This window comes from Hyperolius riggenbachi, chromosome 1, assembly GCF_040937935.1.
Source record: "Hyperolius riggenbachi isolate aHypRig1 chromosome 1, aHypRig1.pri, whole genome shotgun sequence".
NCBI classification, from domain to species: Eukaryota; Metazoa; Chordata; class Amphibia; order Anura; family Hyperoliidae; genus Hyperolius; species Hyperolius riggenbachi.
In genome coordinates this window covers 64358490-64381968 of record NC_090646.1, presented here as the reverse complement: position 1 = coordinate 64381968, position 23479 = coordinate 64358490, and the positions used below count along the sequence as shown (strand labels likewise).

Here is a 23479-nt window from a genome sequence, read left to right as displayed (position 1 = left end):
GGGAATTAAACTATTAAAACAAAAACAAAAAAGTATTTGGCTTGAGGAATGCCCTATAAACTATAGGAAAGGGACACAATTATGCAATGAGTAAAAGTTCATCTCGGATCCACTTTAAAGTATTATGAAAATGACTACTGCTGCTAACCGCTTTCCCAAACCGTCACGTGACTGGTTGTCATCTTCTATATATAAAAAAGTGTGTGTGTGTGTGTGTGTGTGTGTGTGTGTGTGTGTGTCGATCACGGCTTGACCGATTTGAACGAAACTTGGTATGCAGATCCCTTACTACCTGGGATGATATGTTCTGGGGGTCTCGGGTCCCCCCTGCACACGTGGGCGGAGCTACAAACAGCGAATCAGATTTCCCCCATTCAAGTCAATGGAAAAAATGTAAAAGGCTGCCATTCTGCCAGTAGTCAAGCCAGAGTCCCCACAATTGGCACAGGTGGTCACTTGGTGACCGAGGTTACAAATCTAGGAAAAGTGGACGGAGTATAAAACAGCCAATCAAATTTCAGCCGTTCATTTTCAATGGGAAAATGTAAACTGCAGCCATTCTTAGACTGTTAATCACAGGGTTCTCAAACTTGCCACAGTTGGTCACTGGGTGAATGCGATTAAGATTCAAGAAAGTGGGTGGAGCCTAAAAAAGCCAATCAAAATTCACCTATTGATTTTCAAGGGGAATATTTAAACTGCTGCTATTCTTACACTGTTAGTGGCAGAGGCTTCAAACTTCCTACAGTGTGTCTTTGGGTAACTGGGGTTCAAATTCACTAAAGGGGTGGGACCACAAACAGCCAATCAGATTTCCTTGGTGGATAAACTGCTTCCACTCACACATTTTTGATGCCAGGAACCTGAAAGCTCACAAACTTGGTCATTGAGTGACTGTGTGTCCAGGTTACAAAAAGTGGGCGGAGCCAAAAACAAATTTGTCTAGGAAAATATAAACTGTAGGCATTCTTACACCGTTAATGGCAGGGTTCTCAAACTTTGCACAGTTGGTCACTGGGTGAATGAGATTAAGAATTTGGAAGGTAGGTGGAGCCTACAACAGCCAATAGAAATGCACCTTTCGATTTTCAAAGGGAATATTTAAGCTGCTACCATTCTTATACTGTTAATAGCAGATGCCTCAAACCTGGTACAGTCGGTCACTGGGTGATTAGGGTTCAAAATCAGAAAGGGGGCGGAGCCACACACAGCCAATCATATTTGTTTCTTTTTCAATGGGAATATACAAAGTATTGATACCAAGGACCCCAAAGCTGATAAACTTGATAGAGTGACTGTATGTCAAGGTTAGAAAAATTGTGCGGCACCAACAACTTAATTTTTTACATGGCAGGGTTCCCAAACTTGACACAATTGGCCACTGGGTGACTGGGATTAATATTCAGAAATGTGGGTGGAGCCTAAAAACAGCCAATCAAAATGTACCTATTGATTTTCAAGGGGGAACATTTACATTACATTTCACTCCGTCTAATCTGGACTGCGTGTGTGTTCCAATACACCAAGCGTCACATGCTAATCATGTGACGCTTGGTGTAATGGAGCGCACACGCAGCCCAGATTAGACGGAGAGGACAGCGTGCTTCTGAGCCGAAAGCTATGCGCCGGCCAGATGTGAAGAGGGAAGAAATATGTCCAGGTCAAGGGTCAAGCAAGTCCCCGGGACACCGGCATGAATAGTGCACGAACAGCGGCAGACGGAGGGGGCAGGAGGAGGTTACAGTATGTACTTTTGACCCCCCACACACTGGAGTTATCTGTTTATTCAGCTGTGGAATCCTCAGAGGTCTCAAACCTGATACAGTCAGTTATTGGTTGACTGGGGTCCAAATTCACTAAAGTGGGTGCAGCCACAAACAGACAATCAGATTTTTTTAAATTGATTTCAGCCATTCTGTTATTGGCAGGGTTCTCAAACTTGACACAGTTGGCCACTGGGTGACTGGGACTAATATTCAGGAAAGTGGGTGTAGCCTACAACAGCCAATCAAAATTCACCTTTTGATTTTCAAGGGGAATATTTACATTGCTGCTATTCATACACTCTTAATGGCAGAGGCCTCAAATCTGGTACAGTCAGTCACTTAAATTCTGAAAAGGGAATGGGCCAAAAACAGCCAATCAGATTTGTTTAATTTCAATGGTAACATGCAACGTATTGATGCCAAAGACCACAAAGCTCATAAACTTGGTCAGTGAGTGACTGTATGTCAAGGTTAGTGGGCAGAGCCAAAAACAACTTTTTACATGGGAAAATATAAATTGCAGTTATTCTTACACTGTTAATGGCAGGGTTCTCAAACTTGACACAGTTGGTCACTGGGGGACTAGGATTAATATACGGAAAAGTAGGTGGAGCCTACAAGAGCCAATCAAAATTCACCTATTGATTTTCAAGGGGAATATTGTAACTGCTGTCATTCTTACACTGTTAATGGCAGAGGCCTCAAACCTGCTACAGTCGATCATCAAGTGACTGTGGTTCAAATTCACTAAAGGGGTGGAGCCACAAAAATCCAATCCGATTTGCTTTTTTTGGATAAACTGCTTTCATTCACACAATTTTGATGCCAGGAACCCAAAAGCTCACAAACTTGGTCATTGAGTAGTGACTGTGTGTCAAGGTTACAAAAAGTGGGTGGAGTCAAAAACAGATTTTCTGGGAAATTGTAAACTGCAGCCCTTCTTCACTGTTAATGGCAGGGTTCTCAAACTTTGCACAATTGGTTACTGGGTGACTGGGATTAATATTCATAAAAGTGGGTGGAGCCTAAAAAAGCCAATCAAAATCACCTGTTGATTTTCAAAGGGAATATTAAAATTGCTGCCATTCTTGCACTGTTAATGGCACAAGCCTCAAACCTGGTACAGTTAGTCATTGGGGTTCAAATTCAAAAAAGGGGACAGAGCCACAAACAGTTTCATTTCTTGGAAAATACAAATTATTGATGCCAAGGACCCCAAAGCTCATAAACTTGGTCATTGAGTGACTGTATGTCCAGGTGACAAAAAGAAGGCAGAGCCAAAACCAAATTTCACTGGAAAAATGTAGACTGCAGGCCTTCTTACACTGTTAATGGCAGGGTTCCCAAACTTTGCCCAGATGGTCACTGGGTAACTGAGATTAATATTCAGGGAAGTGGGTGGAGCATATAATAGCCAATCAAAATTCACCTGTCGATTTTCAAGAGGAATATTTAAATTGCTGCCATTTTTACACAGGTAATAGCAGATGCCTCAAACCTGCTACAGTTGGTCATTGGGTGACTGGGGTTCAAATGCTGGAGAGGGGCAGAGCCACAAACAGCCAATCTGATTTGTTTAATTTCTATGGGAATATACAAATTATTGATGCTTAAGACCCCAAAGCTCACAAACTTGGTCATTGAGTGTTTGTACGTTAGGGTTAGAAGAAGTGGGCGGAACCAACACCTGTCAAATACATACCTGGGCAATGCCGGGTCATCAGTGGGTGGAGACAAATACAAATTTCACTGGGAAAATGTAAACTGCAGCCATTCTTACACTGTTAATTAGAGGGTTCTTAAACTTTGCACAGTTGCTCACTCAGTGAATGGGATTAATATTCAGAAAAGTGGGTGGAGCCTACAATAGTGTATAAAGTTTCACCTATTGCTTTTCAAGTGGAATATTTAATTGCTGCCATTCTTGCACTGTTAATGGCACAGGCCTCAAACCTGGTACAGTTGGTTGTAGGGTGACTGTGGTTCAAATTCAGAAAAGGGGGTGGAGCCACAACCCATCAGATTTTTTTCATTCCAATGCAAATTATTGATACCAAAGACCGCAAAGCTCACAAACTTGGTCATTGATTAATTGTTAGGGTTAGAAAAAAGTAGGTGGAGCCGACACCAGCCAAATATATTCCCGGGCAACGCCGGGCAATCAGCTAGTAGTGAATATTAGGCTTATTGGCATTTTAAAGGGACTCAGAGTTGAATGAAATAAAAAGATTTATACATACCTGGGGCTTCCTCCAGCCCCTCTCACGCCGCCGTCCTCCTCTGCCCGCAGCTTCCAGAATCGGGTCCCCGCACTTCCCTCAGTCTACTTCGTCAGACGTGCATTGAGCTGGGACATGCGCATTTTTAGACGGGCGTAAGTCACTAGTCCTATATAATACCCTAACTGTCCCTGTGTCACCCTGTCCCTGGTTCTGTGCTATTGCGCATGTGCGCAGCACGGACAGACTGGTGGGACGGGACCAGGGAGCCGGGCGCGTGCGGGCAGACGGGTGCGCGCGGTGGCGGTGGTGGCAGCGTGAACAGACCTAGGGCCCGTTTTTAAATGGGCTTAGATCACCTAGTTTATAATTGTAAATTACCTCCCTCTCCTTTGCATTGCTCGGTGTCAGAGGTGTGATCAGCAGGTCGCTCCATACACCACCCTAATCTGATGATCACTTCTAGCTCAACTGAATATCTCAATACCGTGCTCTTGTTTAAACTTCTTAGAAAAGTTGATTGTAAATCTTGAATTGAAAAAGAATGTTAAAAATTGTAACATAACTGACTTGGGATCTAACAAGATTACACTTTTGTCTCAGGTCGGGGATGTTACGAATAAGAAGCCACAGCGCCTTGTCACCCAGTTTCACTTCACCAGCTGGCCTGATTTTGGGGTGCCTTTTACTCCTATAGGGATGCTTAAATTCCTGAAGAAGGTGAAGGCCTGTAACCCTCAATACGCCGGAGCCATTGTTGTACATTGCAGGTGAGTGTGCCGCAGGACTTCATTGTGAAGTGCTTCACCTCAGTCGATAGAGGCATGTGACCATCATCTCAGATTAGAAAATAAAGCATTTGTGGCCAGATTTCCAATCATACTATCTGCAATACCGGTACCTCTCCTGCAGTGTCATGTGACTACTGGTCACTTCCTGTTCTGTTGAAGAGAACTACCATATTTTTCAGCATATAAGACGCACCTTGTCGCCCTCCAAAATGATAAAGGTCCCTGCCTCTTGTATGCCAAAAACAGGGGTTTGCCTGACTTACAGACGCCCGCCGCGAAGCTGTAGACTGCCTGTATTGTCCTCCTCCACGCATCTGTGTGTCCTCTCCACTTCCCATGAATAAATGTAAGTAGTGGCAGCACGGCTCACATCATCCATCGGCTCCAGCAATGGTCAGAGACCTCTCCCTCACGTTTGCCCTAGTTTCAGCTTCTGCTTAGGACTTGATCAGCAGAAGCAGGTAGAAGGGGAGAGGTCTCTGATCTCCACTGGAACCGTGGACGAGGCAAGCTGCTTTCTGATCTCCGCTGGAACTGTGGATGAGGTAAGCTGCTTTCTGATCTCCACTGGAACCATGGATGAGGTAAGCTGCTTTCTGATCTCCGCTGGAACCGTGGATGAGGTAAGCAGCTTTCTGATCTCTGCTGGAACTGTGGATGAGGTAAGCAGCTTTCTGATCTCCACTGGAACTATGGATGAGGTAAGCAGCTTTCTGATCTCCACTGGAACTGTGGATGAGGTAAGCAGCTTTCTGATCTCCACTGGAACTGTGGATGAGGTAAGCAGCTTTCTGATCTCCACTGGAACTGTGGATGAGGTAAGCAGCTTTCTGATCTCCACTGGAACTGTGGATGAGGTAAGCAGCTTTCTGATCTCCACTGGAACTGTGGATGAGGTAAGCAGCTTTCTGATCTCCACTGGAACTGTGGATGAGGTAAGCCACTTTTCTGATCTCCGCTGGAACCGTGGTAACAATACAACGTTAATACTCATACACTAATAATAAACATACAGACCTTTATTTGTGACATAAAAATGGCTGCATTACTCTGTTACAGAATTTATAGAATTAACCACAAAGCTAAATAACACACTGAAATAACACTTTAATCATAACCGAACCACTTGACATTTAAATACATACTCCATCTACCTAGACCTCCATTCATAAGCAGTACTTAATTTACATGATCCTACAACCAGTCCCCCTCACAGAGGTTGGCAGACCACATGATTTCATTACCACCACAGAAATGGTTGGGCCGGGAGGGTGGTTGTCCTTCACCTTTGTCAGGCAGAAACTGAGGATGAATCGAGCAAAAAGGGCATGTTGGCGCCACCATAGGCTGTAATGTGAATTACGGCTATAGTGGCACTCAGAAGGTAATTTGTGGGCCGGCAAAAGACGAAGCCAATATTACAAAAAAGAGTGCAATTCAGCCACCAGCAATAGCTGACAGCCGAATCTTACCACTGAGTCCATGGTGGCCTGGAGGGGCCCTGTTTCTTAGTTAAAGGTTGTCACAGATTAAGGCTTTGTTCACACATAAGGTGACCAGTCCTGTCAGTTTTTGACAATTGGTATCAGTTTTGTATGAGTTTTCTATGGCTGTGTTCACCCCTAAAAGGTGTACATTTCCAATCCAGTCCGGTAAAACTGACAGGACTGGCCTGTGATCCAAGCCTAAGGGGGACACAAAACAGCGTGTGGGAAAACAGGGCCTCGCCTGCTCTAGGGCCTCATAGAAGCTCTTCTGTCTGTTGCTATGCCCAACATATAAACGTCTTCTAGTTATGAAATCGGGAGTATTTACCAAACCGCATAATTTTGCAGCTAATCGGCACTACAGATGTTCTTTAACAGTTGTTGCTCACTGGATGTTTGTATGTTTGGTCCTCAGTGCTGGCGTGGGTCGCACAGGAACATTCATCGTCATAGACGCCATGCTGGATATGATGAACGCAGAGAAGAAAGTCGATGTTTATGGGTTTGTTAGTCGAATCCGAGCTCAGCGATGTCAGATGGTACAAACCGATGTAAGTGTTCACTGATCATCACTATGTTATGTATGGGAAGCCTGGATTATATGGCTGTTGCTACTCTCAATAGAATAAAGCATAAAACTGTATTTTACAATCCCCAACTCTAAAGGTGCCCACATATCACTCGATAATGCGGCCCCATCAACCTTTTGATTATTTTATAGAATCAGAAGAGAATCTGTGCTGCAAATGCCAGCCCAAACGATCTTTTGACAGATTTCCAATTGAAAGCATAGAAAAGCATCAACCGGGCATGCTGGAATATCAGTCACAAGGACTCGATTGGGTGCATGACGGTAACAGCGTTTGATGATGTGATTATCGACGGACCCCTGAACGGCAACCCCAACAAGTGTAAATTGTAAAAGAAAGGAAAAAACACAATCGAGAGCCCCCAATAGTGTATTATTGATGATAAAGGAATGCCAAGGTAGCAGCAAGTAGAAATATACTCATAAGTATGGGTTGCCGGGTTCAGGCAACCGCTTAAAGCACTTGTGGGGATATTAGGTCTGTCCCCACACTGGCTAAAAAGTCGCTATCTGTAGATGGAAAGAAGGGGTTTTCACCCATCCACCAGGTGGATAGCAATGCTTGCAATGGAAACAGAGGTGCCAGCAAAGTAAAAATTGATCATTGGTAAAAACAGATAAAAGTTGTGGGGCAAGGATGGACTAACCTCCCCAAAACCAAACACAACCACTATGTATGGTTTAAACCAGAGTTAATTCGTACTCCCGGACAAATGCAACGCGTTTCGCAGGCCTCTAGCCCGCTTCCTCAGGCAATAATACAGTAACTCAGTTGTGTAGCCAGGTACAGCGCCTCTGTGCAAGTGTAAATTGTTGTTCTAATTTTAGATCCTTACTGCACCAAATCGATGCTTTTTTCAGTCGGGAGCAGATCGGACATGCTGGAGATTATTGTTTCGACCCGTCAGTATGAAGAAAAATTGCAGACTAGGTCTAAAAATTCTCTCTTCCTGCTAAGTATGGTCAATGAAATGCAGATAATTTCAAGTTGATGCGGCAGTATGCAAATTTTGTTTGCAAATGTATGCAGCTTGAAAATGAACCAATAAAATACTGCATAGGTAAAATTCAAATTTTAAGCTGAATACATTTGCATGCAAAATGTGCATAATTCTGCACAACTCTACATTATTTGTATCTCATTGACCATCCCTGGTTCCTGCTTGATTAATTAACTGCACAGGGTGTATAAACCTTTGTTGTTTGTCTACTACACCTGCACTAAGTGGTTGGCAGCAGACTTTTGACACTTCCATGAGATCTGGTCTGTTGGGAACACTCTGGAAGGGCTGTGTTTTGCATGCACAGAAATTGCAAGGAAGCAGGCTGAAATATTTACCATGAATCATCACAATGTATAGAACTGAACTGAAGGTATTCTTTATTTCTTAAAGAGAATCCGAGGTGGGTTTGAAGAATATTATCTGCATACAGAGGCTGGATCTGCCTATACAGCCCAGCCTCTGTTGCTATCCCAAACCCCCCTAAGGTCCCCCTGCACTCTGCAATCCCTCATAAATCCCAGCCACGCTGCTGACAAACAGCTTGTCAGAGCTTGCTGTGTTTATCTCTATAGTGTCAGTCTGCTGCTCTCCCCGCCTCCTGCAAAACTCCAGTCCCCGCCTGCATCCCTTCCCTCCCTGCTGATTGGAGGGAAGGGACGGGGGCAGGGACCGGAGCTATGCAGGAGGCGGGGGAGCAGCTGAGACTGACACTACAGATGTAAACACAGCCTCACAGCACGGCTGTGATTTATGAGGGATTGCAGAGTGCAGGGGGACCTTAGTGGGGTTTGGGATAGCAACAGAGGCCTGGCTGTATAGGCAGATCCAGCCTCTGTATGCAGATAACATTCTTTAAACACACCTCGGGTTCTCTTTAACAGTTTATTTTTAAGGGTCTTTCCCTAACTCCACTCCCTGGACTATGAATTCCTATTTGAAGCCATTTACAAATGTATGTGGCTCTCTGACAATGTATAGCTATGACCTGAAGGCAGTGTATTGAGTATTTTTTCTCTTTGTGTTCAGATGCAGTACGTGTTTATTTATCAAGCGCTGCTGGAACATTATCTATATGGAGACACAGAGCTAGAGGTCACCTCTCTAGAAACGCATCTCCAGAAACTGTACAATAAGATTCCTGGGACCAGCAGCAACGGCCTGGAGGAGGAATTCAAGGTGAGACCACAAGCCTTATCTGCAGGGTAAAAATTACAATAAAAAAACGCACTACAGCTTTTAAAAAGTCTCTGCAAACTACACACATGAAACGCTGTCCTGAGATCTATGGAAACAAGAACAGTCCCATATGTATCTTCAAGCTTTAAAATGGGCAACTTCAGTTGTATCCGCTTCAGTGCACATACGCCTCCACCACACCCTCAAGACTGGGCAGTCACTCCTTTACACAGACCCTCTGTCAGATGGGTCAGTTGTGCATGTGGGATACACTCAGGCGATCCCCAGCCTCTAATGATCCACAGCTCACTTAGTGTTGCAGTTTCTTTATAAAGCATTCACCTCAAAATAAAAGCACAAGGCCTTTTATAGCCTAAAACCATCCAAAAGTTTAATAAAAAGTTGAAATTACACACTCACATGTCCATAACTTTGTTTCAAGGCATAGTGGTTTTTTATGGAATGAAGGGGAGACACCTCTGACCATTAAATCACCGCTCATGTGCTGTACACCCGCAGCGTGTCACGTACCTTGGCTTATTGGGCCAGATTTATCAAAGCATTACCGACAGTTTTTTTTCTTCTTAAACTGTCCTTACCAGCAGGGGGAAGTGTTCTGCACGTTTGTAAGAAGCTCCCCAATGCTTACTTAAGGGAAGGGAAATTGCGGCAGTTCGGAGCGTTTTCCTTAAATTAAGAACAGCGCAGAACTGTCCCTGAATAAGAAGTGGCTAATACCACTTCTTAACCCCACGGAGCAGGTTTACGCTGACACCTCATAGCTTCTTTTAATTTACTGTCCTCTCCCCACCCTCATTTGTTACTGAGGTGAACTCCCCTTCACCCTGGTGATGTTTATTTGTTTAAGAGGAGGAGGGGAATTGTGGACGAGTGTGTGAAGAATTGACTGCTTAGAGCATGTTAAAAATGTGTGTAAAAGACAGAGCAGACATCAGGATTATTTGAAAATGGAAGTTTAGGGAGAAATTACGGCCTGGGCTGCTTGTGTCCCAGATGGATAAACAAACAAGTCATACACTGTTTTGTTCCTTTGTCTGAGACACTGTTCTAGCTCCTCCTCACTTAGAACAGTTTAGGAAGGAAACCGCACCATCTAGTGCAGGCATGGGCAAACTTGGCCCTCCAGCTGTTAAGGAACTACAAGTCCCACAATGCATTGCAGGAGTCTGACAGCCACAGTCATGACTCATAAAGGCAAATGCATTGTGGGACTTGTAGTTCCGTAACAGCTGTAGTGCCGAGTTTGCCCATGCCTGATCTAGTGGCTTCTTAAGGTGCCTGAGACCGTTTTGCACTGAGTTCTACAACCCTATCAGTGTTTTGTCTCAGACACTCTTGATAAATCTGTCCTATTGACCCTTCAGCAGTCTTTGTTGTTTCTTTATTATGACCCAGGTGATGGTTAGTAACCTTTACCATCTAGTAGCAGAGAAAAGCCACACCTGGTTTGGTGTATCAGTCAGGTTATCCAATGCTTTCCTTTGTAAGTCATGTTCTTCACTGTTCTCCTTAGTTTATTACTCCCATGTGTTGCTGAGTATCGAGGTATTGCTGGACACCTGTGTTTGGTCGGGTCAGGATAATACATCAGTACAAACGTTGGAGCAAAGTCTGACCGTGTCTTTCTCTCTTCTCTCTCCAGAAACTAACGTCCATTAAAATTCAGAATGATAAAATGAGGACGGGGAATCTTCCAGCCAACATGAAGAAGAACCGAGTCCTGCAGATCATTCCATGTAAGATACTCGCAGATGGAGAGGCTCTGTGAGATTAAAGCTCGGTTGCAGTTTGTAAGCCTGACTATAACTCCATGTGATTGGTTCAGCTGAAGTCTGCATACAGATTGCAACCAAATTACAAATGAAAAGTCAGAAACGTGCAATTCACTGATCCACTCTGGTCTATGGTTACACACCAAGAGGAGAGGGCGGGAGTCCAACAGATAAAGATGTGCCAGAAATGACACGCCCTTTTATGCCAAATATGGATGAGTAGAGTGCTCTAGTCAAGATTTTCATGGTGATTGACCACATCCCCATTATTATCCTTTAGCAATGCAAAGAGACTGGCACATCCGCAAGTGATAACTTTTATTCAAGCAGACACAAGCCAACGTTTCGGGGCACAACAGTCCCTTCTTCAGGGCAAACGAGTCTGTTAAATGTATCTATGCTGGAATAAGAAGCATTACTGCCAATCCTCTCTGCAGCAAGCAATGTGTTACATCTAGTGTGGCTACCAGATGGTCCACATCGCTTGCTCAAGAGTGGCTTGGCAATGATGCCTGATCTTTTTCCATATAGATAAATTAAACAGACTCATTTGCCCTGAAGGAGGGACTGTTCCCTGAAATGTTGGCTTGTCTGCTTGAATAAAGATAACAAATTAAACACTCATATTCAGTGCCAAGCAGCATCCGCTAAAGCAAATACAATTCTGGGATACATGAAATGGGAAATAAAATCGTAAGATTCTAGTAGGATTGATACTAGTCCCTCTGTATGAATCACTTGTGAGGCCACCTCTGGAATATGGGATACCGTCTTTGGTACCACCTGTGGGAAGTATGCTAACTAAAGACTAAATCATTCAGAGGGGTGGAAGATCCACAAACTGGGTTTATTTAGCTTGGAAAAAAAGACCGCTAAGGGGTGACCTGATTAACATGTATTAACATGTATAAATGTGCATATCGTTGATTACCCCTAGTATAAATACATCAGAGTACAATACAAAGGCTTGGCAGATGAGCTTTTTGTCCCTAGGGTTGTGCTAAGGACAAGGCAACATGATCTGCATAAGGAGGAAAAAAGGGTTTGCCATCTAGGAAGGGGTTCTTTACAGTAAGAGTAGTTAAAATGTTGAATATCTTACCGCAGGAAGAAGTTATGACAAATTCTATGCAAAACAAAAAAGAACAGAGCCCATCTGTAGTATAAAAAAGTAGGCTGAACAAAATATTTGCAAACTTAGAAAAACCTTTATTAAAGTATACACACTGACGATAAGAACAATTAAAAACCTAAAATTCCCTTTAATGGACATAACCATAACCCCTGCTTATAGGATGGTCATATGTAAAGCGTAAATGCCAAAAGAAAAGGCCTCAGCATGGGAGGGGGAAAAAAATAATCACAGAGAAAGAAAACCATTTTTCTGGACGAAACACCTCTTGGATGCTTTCCTTGCATTGAAGAACACCCGCAGCTATAATTACTAGGTAATTCCCAGCAGAGTTGATTCAGGGATTTTATCTGACTGCCACCTGGAGTCAGGAAGGATCCCCCCCCCCTTTAATGGCCAACAAATCCTGAATACTATATGTGCAGATTGTGTAGGTAAGCTCGCACACTACATGGTTGTGGTAAAAGTGGTGTAATCAAGTGTAGTGAGAGAGATATTGGAGGCTGCCATATTTATTTCCTTTTAGGCAATTACAGAGGGGCTGCAGCACACAACAGGAAAACAGTGACAGGGGCTCTTGGTTACGCTTTAACGCGCTTAAGCTCACCAACTGCGCCAAAGTGTCCCCGATCTGGTGAGTCCTACTCTACCATGCAAAATGCCAGTTTTTATAAGCAGTCTAGTGGGAACTAAACCAAAAACCCAAGAGTCAACTAAATGGGAAAAAAAGAAAATTAAAAACACCTTACCTTTTAGGCAATGCCAGTTGTCTGGCAGTACTGCTGAGTCAATCTTCTGTGATGTCTTTTCAAGCCCAAGCCCGCCCCCTTGTGGCTCTGCTTTCCTGCTATGTATCCTCATAGCAGGAAAGTTGAGCCAGGAGGGGGCGGGCTTGGGCTTGAAAAGACATCACAGAAGATTGACTCCGCTATAATCATTCCGGGCAAAGCCAGACTGAAAGGGGAACTGAAGAGAGAGGAATATGGAGGCTGCCATGTTTATTTCCTTTTAAGCAATACCAGTTGACTGGCAGCCCTGCTGATCCTCTGCCTCTAATACTATTAGCCATAGCCCCTGAACAAGCATGCAGCAGATCAGGTGTTTCAGACTTTAAAGTCAGATCTGACAAGACTAGCTGCATGCTTGTTTCTGGTGTTATTCAGATACTACTGCAGAGAAATAGATCAGCAGGGCTGCCAGGCAACTGGTATTGATTAAAAGGAAATAAATATGGCAGCCTCCATATACCTCTTACTTCAGTTCCCCTTGAATGCTCAGTCAGGGATTCTTATCAGAGCTAATAACAGGCAGAATGAGCAGTGAAGAAAAAAACAGAGCAGAGTAGATGTTTACTGTCATGTTCCTATTGATATATATGGTAAAATACATGACGGTGCTTCATCTCTGGTTCCCTTTAAGGGCGTGTACACATATACAATTTTGATTGGCCAATTTACCACCTCCATGTAGTATGAGTACCAACAGACTCTGAATACTATGAACAGAGCTGAGCTCTCATACCACATCCAAGTGGTAAAATTGGTCAGTGAATGGCCAATCAAAATTGAATGTGTGTACACACCCTAATACTTTTAGCCATAGACCCTGAACAAGCATGCATCATATCAGGTGTTTCTGACATTGTCAGATCTGACAAGATTAGCTGCATGTGTGTTTCTGGTGTTATTCAGACACTACTGCAGCGAAATAGATCAGCAGGGCTGCCAGGCAACTGGTATTGTGTAAAAGGAAATAAATATGGCAGCCTCCAATTACCTCTCATTTCATTTGCCCAAGTCTTGCGAGGTTTTGGGTTTTTTTGTCCTTCCCTGGGGTGCAGGACAGAAAGTTACCTAATGTTTACTTATTTTCTGGTTGGACTTGGGACTATTGTCTTTTTTTTTTTTTTCAACTAAACTAACTATATTACTATGTAAAATGTGCCGGTCTCTTTGATTTGCTTATAGATGTAAAACACCGGAATGGAACAGAATAGAAAAATGTTTTTCTATCCATGCAGTGCCATTTCTGAGCAGCAGAGGGAGACACCTGTACATCAAGCTGTGCAGTCCTATGTGATTCTGTGTCATTGACAGGAATGACTCCACTCATTGCTTTCATTTTCCTTGCAGATGAATTCAACAGAGTAATTATTCCTGTGAAGAGGGGAGAGGAGAATACAGACTATGTTAATGCCTCGTTTATTGATGTGAGTTATTTCCACTTACGTTCTAATACAGAACCTTTACTTCTCTTAATACCTATATCGGGGAGAAAAAGCCGTTTATGAAAGTCTATGCCTAATGCTGGGAATACACGGTTCGTTTTTGCCTTCGTTTAAACCTTCGTTTCGATTGTGCCTTTTGTCCTTTTCGATCCCGAAATAATCGGTCATATGGTTAATATCACCACCCACGGTTTCGTTTTTTTTTTCGATTCTGATGGTTTCGTTTTTCCAATGATCGAAGGCTGCAAAGAAACGAAACGAAAATCCCTTTTTACAGGGACGGACTAGCATAAACGAATATATAATCGATCTGAACAGCCATCAAGCCTACCAATGGCTCGATTAGATGGATAAAGAGAGATAATATCAAACATGTTCGATCACTAGTCGTTCGTTTTTGGGGTCTATTAATCGAAACTATAATGAGATTATGACTATTTTCACATACGTTTTCAACACTCGATTCGTTTACCGAACGAATCGAAGGTTTAAACGAAGGCAAAAACGAACCGTGTATTCCCAGCATTAAAGAGAATCTGTATTGTTAAAATCGCACAAAAGTAAACATACCAGTGCGTTAGGGGACATCTCCTATTACCCTCTGACACAATTTCGCCGCTCCTCGCCGCATTAAAAGTGGTTAAAAACAGTTTTAAAAAGTTTGTTTATAAACAAACAAAATGGCCACCAAAACAGGAAGTAGGTTGATGTACAGTATGTCCACACATAGAAAATACATCCATACACAAGCAGGCTGTATACAGCCTTCCTTTTGAATCTCAAGAGATCATTTGTGTGTTTCTTTCCCCCTGTTCTCATGCACTGAAGTTTCAGGCTGCTTGTTTCTTCCTGCAAACAGCTTTGCCCTTGTCTATAATCCTTCAGTATGTGAAAGCCCAGCCAGCTCAGAGGACGATTTATCCAGCTTGTAAAAGATAAGAGAGAAGAGAGAAGCTGCCCTAATCCTAAATAACACACAGGCAGTGTGCACAGAGGGGCCTGGAAGGGGGAGTTCATAGCAGAACCACAACACTGAAGAACTTGATAGCCTTCCAGACACAGGCTGACAAGTCTGACAGGGGAAAGATACATTGATTTATTACAGAGACAGTGATAGTATAAAGTGCTGCAGTTAGTCAGAACACATTAGAATAGCTTTTTGAACTTGTAGGATGATAAAAAACAGGATGCAATTTTTGTTACAGAGTCTCTTTAACAGAGAGAAATATAAGGAACGCTCTGTGTAATTTGCTGTCTTAAAACAGAAGGCATTTGCAATAATTCAGCTTTGAATGAGCGACTCTGGTTTTCCCATGATGCATCACTACTGAATATGCAAATTATCAACATCCAGAGCCGTTGCTGTATAGTTGCTCTATTATGTTATAAAAACAAACAAACATCCGTTTGGCAAAATGTAACCAGTTATGGACGACGCTAATTGAAATCTATGCTCTGTTTTGATGCTGATGTGACTGGCAGGGCTGGATTTCAACCCACCGACGCCTCGCGGTTTCACCGCTCCCGCTGATCGCGACGCCTGCTCCTCGCCGCAGCTCTAACGGCAGAGCCCTGTAAGCTGGTCAGGAGCTGATTTCATTGGCTTCTGACCCTGCCTATCAATGTAAGCAACTCCCATTGGCTTACATTGATAGACATGGTCAGGAGCCAAAGAAAGTGGCTCCTGACCGACTCACAGGGCTCTGCCGTCATAGAGATGACAGAGTGGATGCGGTGGGTATGTGTGGCGATTTTTAAGTTTCTGGTACCAGCGGTCTCTGGTCCTTAAGGGGGCAGACACCTCTGGTACTTAGAGGAACTCCAGTGAAAATGTAATTTAAAAAAAAAAGTGCTTTACTTTTACAATATTTATGCATAAATGATTTAGTCAGTGTTTGCCCATTGTAAAATCTTTCCACTCCCTGATTTACATTCGAACATTTATCACATGGTGACATTTTTTACTGCTGGCAGGTGATGACACTGGAAGTAGCTGCTGCTTGCTTTTTTGGCATTTGGAAACCGCTGTAAACAGCTATTTCCCACAATGCAACGAGGTTCACAGGCAGGAAACTGCCAGGACCATGGTCCTCACAGTTTCCTGTGGGAGGGGTTTCACTATAATATCAGCCATACAGAGCCCCCTGATGATCAGTTTCTGAAAAGGAATAGATTTCTCATGTAAAAGGGGGTATTAGCTACTGATTGGGATGAAGTTCAATTCTTGGTCACAGTTTCTCTTTAAGTGGTTAAAGTGCACCTGAAATGAATTACATCCCCAGTTTTATACTCGCCTGGGGCTTCCTCCAGGCCCCTTTGAGGCTGCTTGGACCCTCGCCGTCTCCCCAGGCCACTCCTGTCCGTTGCTGGACAGCCTGGTGTTCTGGCACAGTCGCGGTTCATCGCGCATGCTTGGCCTCTGTGCTCTCATATGGCAAAGCGCGACATGGCACAGTACCGAGCCTTCCAGCGGTGGACAGGAGCGGCCCGGGGAGATGGTGAGGGACTAAGCGGCCTCAAGGGGGCTGGATAAAGCCCCATGCAAGTATGGAACCTGAGGCGTAGATAGTCCCAGGTTCCCTGTAAAGAGACCACAGCTCAAACTCTCATGAAGCCAGCAGACACACATATACAATGCAAACCCCGACTTGGGTAGTTTTAAATGAAGCACTCGTGGAATGATTTTAGTTTACATATTTGCATCACATTTATTTTTCACACATTTTTCTGATTTCATACAACATGAACAGTGCCGTGTGGCTCCATATGCAGAGTTCCCAGATTGCCTGACTTGCGTTTCATGGCTAGAGGCCACTTCTTCAGAGGCTTAGCAAGTAAAAAGAGAGACGATGCACCGTAAATTGCTAATTAGGTACCTTTACTCTCAGTGCACAGACATTGGGGTATGCAGTGGGGGTGAAGGTGGCCTGACAGCCGCCTTCACCTCCAGTATAAAGTATACTTTATTGGCCTCTGAGGAAGCTTTTGTTAAAGCGAAACGACTGTCGGGCCTATTTCACCCCCACTGCATACCCCAATGTCTGTGCACTGAGATTAACCACTTGCCGATCAAGTGGTTTCCTATTGATCTGTGCGGGGTGGGCCCTTCAGCCCCCAGCACAGATCGTATTGCAGGCAGGGCGATCAGACTTCCCCCCCCCCCCCTTTTTTTCCCCACCAGGGGGATGTCTTGCTGGGGGGGGGGGGGGGAGTCTGATCGCCGCCACTCTGCTGTGCGGGGGGGGGGGGGGGGGCTCCTCAAAGCCCCCCTCCGCAGCGCTATTCCCCCCTCCCTCTCCTTCCCTCCCTCTCCCTGGCTCTGTAGGCGGTACAGGGCGGCGATACGTCCTGTACCGCCTCTGATAGGCTTCAGCCTATCAGATGGCGGCGATCCCCGACCTATCAGGCCGGGGATCGCCGATCTCCTTTACGGCGCTGCTGCAGATGCAGCGCCGTGCAGTGTAAACTCCGGGGATTTCTTCCCCGCGTGTTTACATTTCGCCTGCGAGCCGCGATCGGAGGCTCGCAGGCAGTTCACGGAGACACCCTCCGTGAACTGACATGGAACGGCCGCTCGAACGAGCTGCCGTTTCCATGGAAACCCACAGACAACCAGTTTACGCCAATCGGCGTTAGCTGGTCGTCAAGAGGTTAAAGTTAACCCGAGGCGGGTATTTGAAATCTTAAGAGGACACAGAGGCATGTTCTGTGCAGTCTCTCTATTGCTGCCTCTAGTCGTTACCTCCCCCCGCCCCCCGGTTCTGCTGTGCGTCCTGCACCAATAGTGCAGGACGCTATTGTGAGCGGGAACCAAAGAAAGATACAAATGGCCGGGGGGGAGACGGATGGGCGCAGGCGCAGTTGTCGCTTCGAATGTAACAAAACTAGCTGGTGACGGGAAAACTGAGGATCGCGGAGGACCGGTGCGTGATAGGATGGCTGCAGAAGGCTGGCAGAAGCCCCAAGGAAGTGAAACACCTTTTTTTTTTTTTTTTTTTTTCTTCATGTTCCGCTTTAAAGGAGTCATCAGGCAACATGTTACAAAATGAGTGGTACTTACCGGGGGCTTCCTCCAGCTCCAAGCTCCCAGGACGTCCCTCGCCGCAGCTCTGCAGCCAGCCGGAGCTCCGACCCGGTCCCCGGCGATGACATCAGAGCGACCTCGAGGCCGCTCTGTACTGCGCCTGCGTGAGCGGCGCTGTCAATCACCGCCACGTGGGCCGGAGCTCCGACGAATGGCTGTCTGCTGAGCTGCGGCGAGGGACGTCCTGGGAGCTTGGAGCTGGAGGAAGCCCCCGGTAAGTACCACTCATTTTGTAACATTTTGCCTGATGACTCCTTTAACCACTTCACCACTGAGGGGTTTTACCCCCTGAGCACCAGAGCAATTCTCACCTTTCAGCGCTCCTTCCATTCATTCGTCTATAACTTTATCATTACTTATGAATGAAATGCAATGAAATGAACTATATCTTGTTTTTTCCGCCACCAATTAGGCTTTCTTTAGGTAGGACATTATGCCAAGAATTATTTTATTCTAAATGTGTTTTAATGGGAAAATAGGAAAAATGTGGGAAACAAATTATTTTTCAGTTTTCGGCCATTATAGTTTTTAAATAATGCATGCTACTGTAATTAAAACCCATGACATTTATTTGCCCTTTGGTCCCGGTTATAAAACCGTTTAAATTATGTCCCTATCACAATGTTTGGCGCCAATATTTTATTTGGAAATAAAGGTGCATTTTTTTCAGTTTTGCGTCCATCCCTAATTACAAGCCCATAGTTTATAAAGTAACAGTGTTATACCCTCTTGACATAAATATTTAAAAAGTTCAGTCCCTAAGGTAACTATTTATGTATTTTTTTTTAATTGTAATTTTTTTTATTTTTTTTTAATTACAAAAAAAAAAAATGGGGAGTGTGGGAGGTAATGAGTTAATTTTTTGTGTAACACTAATTTATTTCTATGTAAAAAATGCTTAGGGTGTAGTTTTACTATTTGGCCACAAGATGGCAACAGTAACTTTTTGTTTTTTGCGACCTGCGAGTGTCCTTCCGGAGGCTCGCAGGAAGTACTAGGAGGCTGTGATTGTTTGTTTTTTTTCACAATGATCGCGCTGCCCATCGGAGAGCAGCGGATCATTGCGGGGCTTAAATCAACGAACGGGAATGGATTTTCCCGTTCATTGATCTCCGGGCGAGCGGGCGACGGCGTGTTTACTAGCGGCGGGCGGCGTGTTTACGAGCGGGAGCGCGGGCAGCGGCGGGAGCGCGGAAAGTACGGATTTCTCCATCCCTGGGGTTTAAAGGATGGAAAAATAATAATAATAATCCGAACATTTGTATAGCGCTTTTCTCCTGTCGGACTCAAAGCGCTCAAGAGCTGCAGCCACTGGGACGCGCTCAAGAGGCCACCCTGCAGTGTTAAGGAGTCTTGCCTTAAACTCCCTACTGAATAGGTACTTGACCTAGCCAGGATTCGAACCCTGGTCTCCCATTTCAAAGGCAGAGCCCTTAACCAGTACTCTATCCAGCCACTAAAAGGGACAGAGAAATTCGTACAGGTGGGGGTAAAGTGGTTAAAGAGGAACTCCAGTGAAAATAATGTAATAAAAAAAGTGCTTAATTTTTACAATAATTATGTATAAATGATTTAGTCAGTGTTTTCCCATTGTAAAATCTTTTAATTCCCTGATTTACATTCTGACATTTTCACTGTTGGCAGGTGATGTAGCTGCTGCATGCTTTTTTGGCAGTTGGAAACAGCTGTAAACAGCTATTTCCCACAATGCAACAAGATTGACAGACAGGAAACTGCCAGGAGTACCACAGTCCTCAGAGTTTCTTGTGGGAGGGGTTTCACCACAATATCAGCCATACAGCGTCCCCTGATGGTCTGTTTGTAAAAAGGAATAGATTTCTCATGTAAAAGGGGGTATCAGCTACTGATTGGGATAAAGTTCAATTCTTGGTCGGAGTTTCTCTTTAAGGACAAGAAAACTGCTGGTTCAAAAGCAGTTAAGGCAGCTCAAAGGTTGGGCTAAAAATCCTGAGGCAAATCAGGAAAACCGAGCCTGTGACATATTAATGCATTGAACAGTCATGCCATTTAACTCGATCAAGAATTAGTTTAAGAACCAAAAATACCAAAAGTGGGGTTTCCATAGCAACTGCTCTAAAGATTGAATTGAAACAGTAAAAGTTAGTGCTATTTAGCAGGAGAAGCGTTAAATGCGTCATGCAGTACAGTGTAATTAGATGGTACCTTATGCTTCCTGTTTACAAAGTGCAGGAATGCACACTGATTAAGCATGCAGGACTATGATGTTAATAGACCCTCAGGAGTGAGGTGAATGGTAAAAAATTTCCCCTCATTTACAATCGGAGTAGAGTAATCTGCAAACCTTATTTGTGCCCTCAGTAAGCCCTGACCACCACCGTCCAGGCTGCCTTTGCCCTCTCAGGACTGATTGCCTTATTGATGAAGTCAGCGGTGAGTCCGTTGCCATGGTGTTATTTAGCCAGCCTGGATTGTAAACAAGTTACCAAGCTTAATGTTCCAAATTCTAAATGGACTCCACCTGTGTGTCCATAATCTGTGACTGCGACCCCTGTGTGGGGTGGATGGGAGGGGTTTGCGCAGCCTTATTCAAAACAGAGTACATGTCCAATGAACCGTTTTTAAAGTTAATATGTACAGTAGGGTCATCAGTTAAGACCCAGGTAGGTCTTAAAAAAAAAAAAAAAAAAAAGACAATCACTGAAAATTCCAAAAGCACTTGGCTAGTGAAAGTCCATGGAGGTGAGCCCACATTCCTGCAATTTTTTTTAAACGATTGCGCTGCTATACAATATATACAAACGCTGCAAAATCTCTTTGCAATTGCTGTACAGTGATTTCACTATCTAAGAGGAAATAAACTATGAACGTGTGTGTGTGTTTATTTAAATTGCAATCACTTTGCGAAACACTTGCAAAACAAGCACTACAAAAGCCGTAAATCACTGTACAAAATACTTGCAATTACGATTAGCATTGTGTTGTGGGTGCCTAGCCTTATGCTTCATACACACTTGAGATAAAAGTCTTTGGAAAGGCAAGATCACAGACCAATGTTACCCCCTTCCATGTAGTATGAGAGCCATACTCTACACAGTCTATTCTATGGAGCTGCACTCCCCCCATCAGACAGAAATCTTTGCAAGATGCTGCACACACAGATGCCCGTACACTCAAAAGATCATTATCTGCAAAAGATCCGTTCCTGCAAAATGCATTCATAGTCTATGAGATCTGCAGATCATCAGACACACCTTGTTTAACTGACTTCATCTGCATATCTGGCAATCATCTGCAGATCTGAAAATCCAACCTGGTGGATCTGATCTGCAGATGATTGTCTGTTAAACTAGGTGTGTATGGGGATCTGCAGATCTCATAGACTATGAATGCATTTTGCAGGAACGGATCTTTTGCAGGAACAGATCTTTTGCAGATACCGATCTGTTGAATGTGTAGAGCATCTTTGTGTGCAGCATCTTGCAAAGATTTCTGTCTGATGGGGAGTTCAGCTCCATAGAGTAGACTGTGTAGAGTATGGCTCTCATACTACATGGAAGGGGATATAATTGGTCTGTGATCTTGCCTTTTCCAAATACTTTTATCTCAAGTGTGTATGAAGCATAAGGCTAAGCTTCCACTATAAGGATGGAAATCGCATACACATATATGCAAATTTTGTAATGCAAATTTCCATGCGGAAATCTTTTTCTTTGTATGATTTTTCCAAATAAGGAGGTCCTATTGCCATTATTGATCGTGTATGAGTAAATAAGCTCAACAGAAAAATCACATATGATTTTTCTGCATGCAGCAACCGAAAAATAGTAACCCTGTTTGTTTTTTTGTTTTTTTTTTGTTTTTGTTTTTTTTTTCCCATGGATGCGAATTTCACACTTAGTGGAAACGGACCATAAGAAATCATTGCTGTGCAAATTTGTGTGTGGGGGAAAAAATGCACAAATTCGTACCTTCTGGAAACAGGTCCTCAAGGTGGCCGCATGTGATGCAATGAAATGATCCAATTTTACAGCAATTCGATGAAAACTATAAGCTGTACAGAAAAACTGAGCGAGCTGTAGGGTAGATTGTCAATTTCTTGATGTATTAATCAAAGCAATTGTTTTTTCAATCTTTTTTTTTTTTTGTCATACTGTAATTGGGGGAAAAACCGAACAAATGTACTAGGTGATGCATCGGTCATGGTTCTTTTCTAGATGTTAGTCGATTAGAACAATGAATTTGAATTCTTGCATTGAAAAGAAATTGAAAAAATTGTATGGTGTGGCCACCATACAAAAGAGACACTGAAGCGAAAAATGAATGATGACCTAATAAATTGGTTGTGTAGTATGGATAATTACTTAAAGATTAGTAGCAAAGAAAATACTCTCGTTTTTATTTTCAGGTATATAGTGTTTTTTATAACATTGCATCATTCTCTAATATGTGCAGATTGTACACTACTCAGCATTCTAAATGATTTTACAGAGCAGGCCAGTGAACTTTTGAACTGTCCCCTGGAGAGAAAAAGATAATACAGTGACTGACAGTTGAGATAATAAGCTTCAGAAGTCAGAGTTCTCTGCGACTTTGAAAGTTGTGGAGCTCAGTGGCTCTTGCATAGATAATTGGAGTTTCTTAACACTTCCTGTACTGGAAACAATATTAGACTTATGTCTCTGCTCCTAATGTTTTATTTCTTAGCAGTACTACACATACCAATCATTATATCATTTTTTTTTTCACTTCAGTGTCTCTTTAAAGCATACATGTCAAACTCTGGCCCGCTGGCCAAATCTGGCCCTCAGAGCCATTCAATTTGACCCCAAGTGGTTTCCCCACTTTGCATTATGTATGGCCCACTCTAGACCACCAGGGAAGCTATATTGAAGGTGAAGCCCTAGAATACCAGAGAAGCCATATGGGGGAGGTAGGGGGAAACCTCTAAACACTAGGGAACTGTATAGGGGAGGGTGGGGGCCTCTAGACACCAGGGAACTGTATAGGGGAGGGAGGACCACTAGGCACCAGGGAACTGTATAGGGAAGGAAGGCCATTAGACACCAGGAAACTTTATAAGTGAGGAAGGTGGCCAGTAGACATTGAGTTTGGCCCGCGATTAGGTCTTAGTATACAATTTCAGCCCACTTTGAATTTGAGTTTGACACCCCTGCTTTAAAGGGATGCTAAGCAGAAGCCGTGGGTATGCATATAAGCATTCCCACGGCT

At 43.7% G+C, this 23479-nt stretch overlaps 1 protein-coding gene across 3 annotated transcripts in view; it reads left to right on the top strand.

The window, feature by feature from the left end:
- The window catches only part of PTPRA (protein tyrosine phosphatase receptor type A), a 239419-nt gene that overhangs the window by 200871 nt on the left and 15069 nt on the right, over positions 1-23479 (top strand). For all 3 annotated transcript variants that reach the window (XM_068274827.1, XM_068274845.1, XM_068274837.1), the window contains exons 14-18: positions 4589-4755; positions 6679-6814; positions 8883-9032; positions 10696-10789; positions 14090-14166. In XM_068274827.1, coding sequence (XP_068130928.1) covers positions 4589-4755; positions 6679-6814; positions 8883-9032; positions 10696-10789; positions 14090-14166 — 624 coding nt within the window. The remainder of the gene's footprint in view (positions 1-4588; positions 4756-6678; positions 6815-8882; positions 9033-10695; positions 10790-14089; positions 14167-23479) is intronic.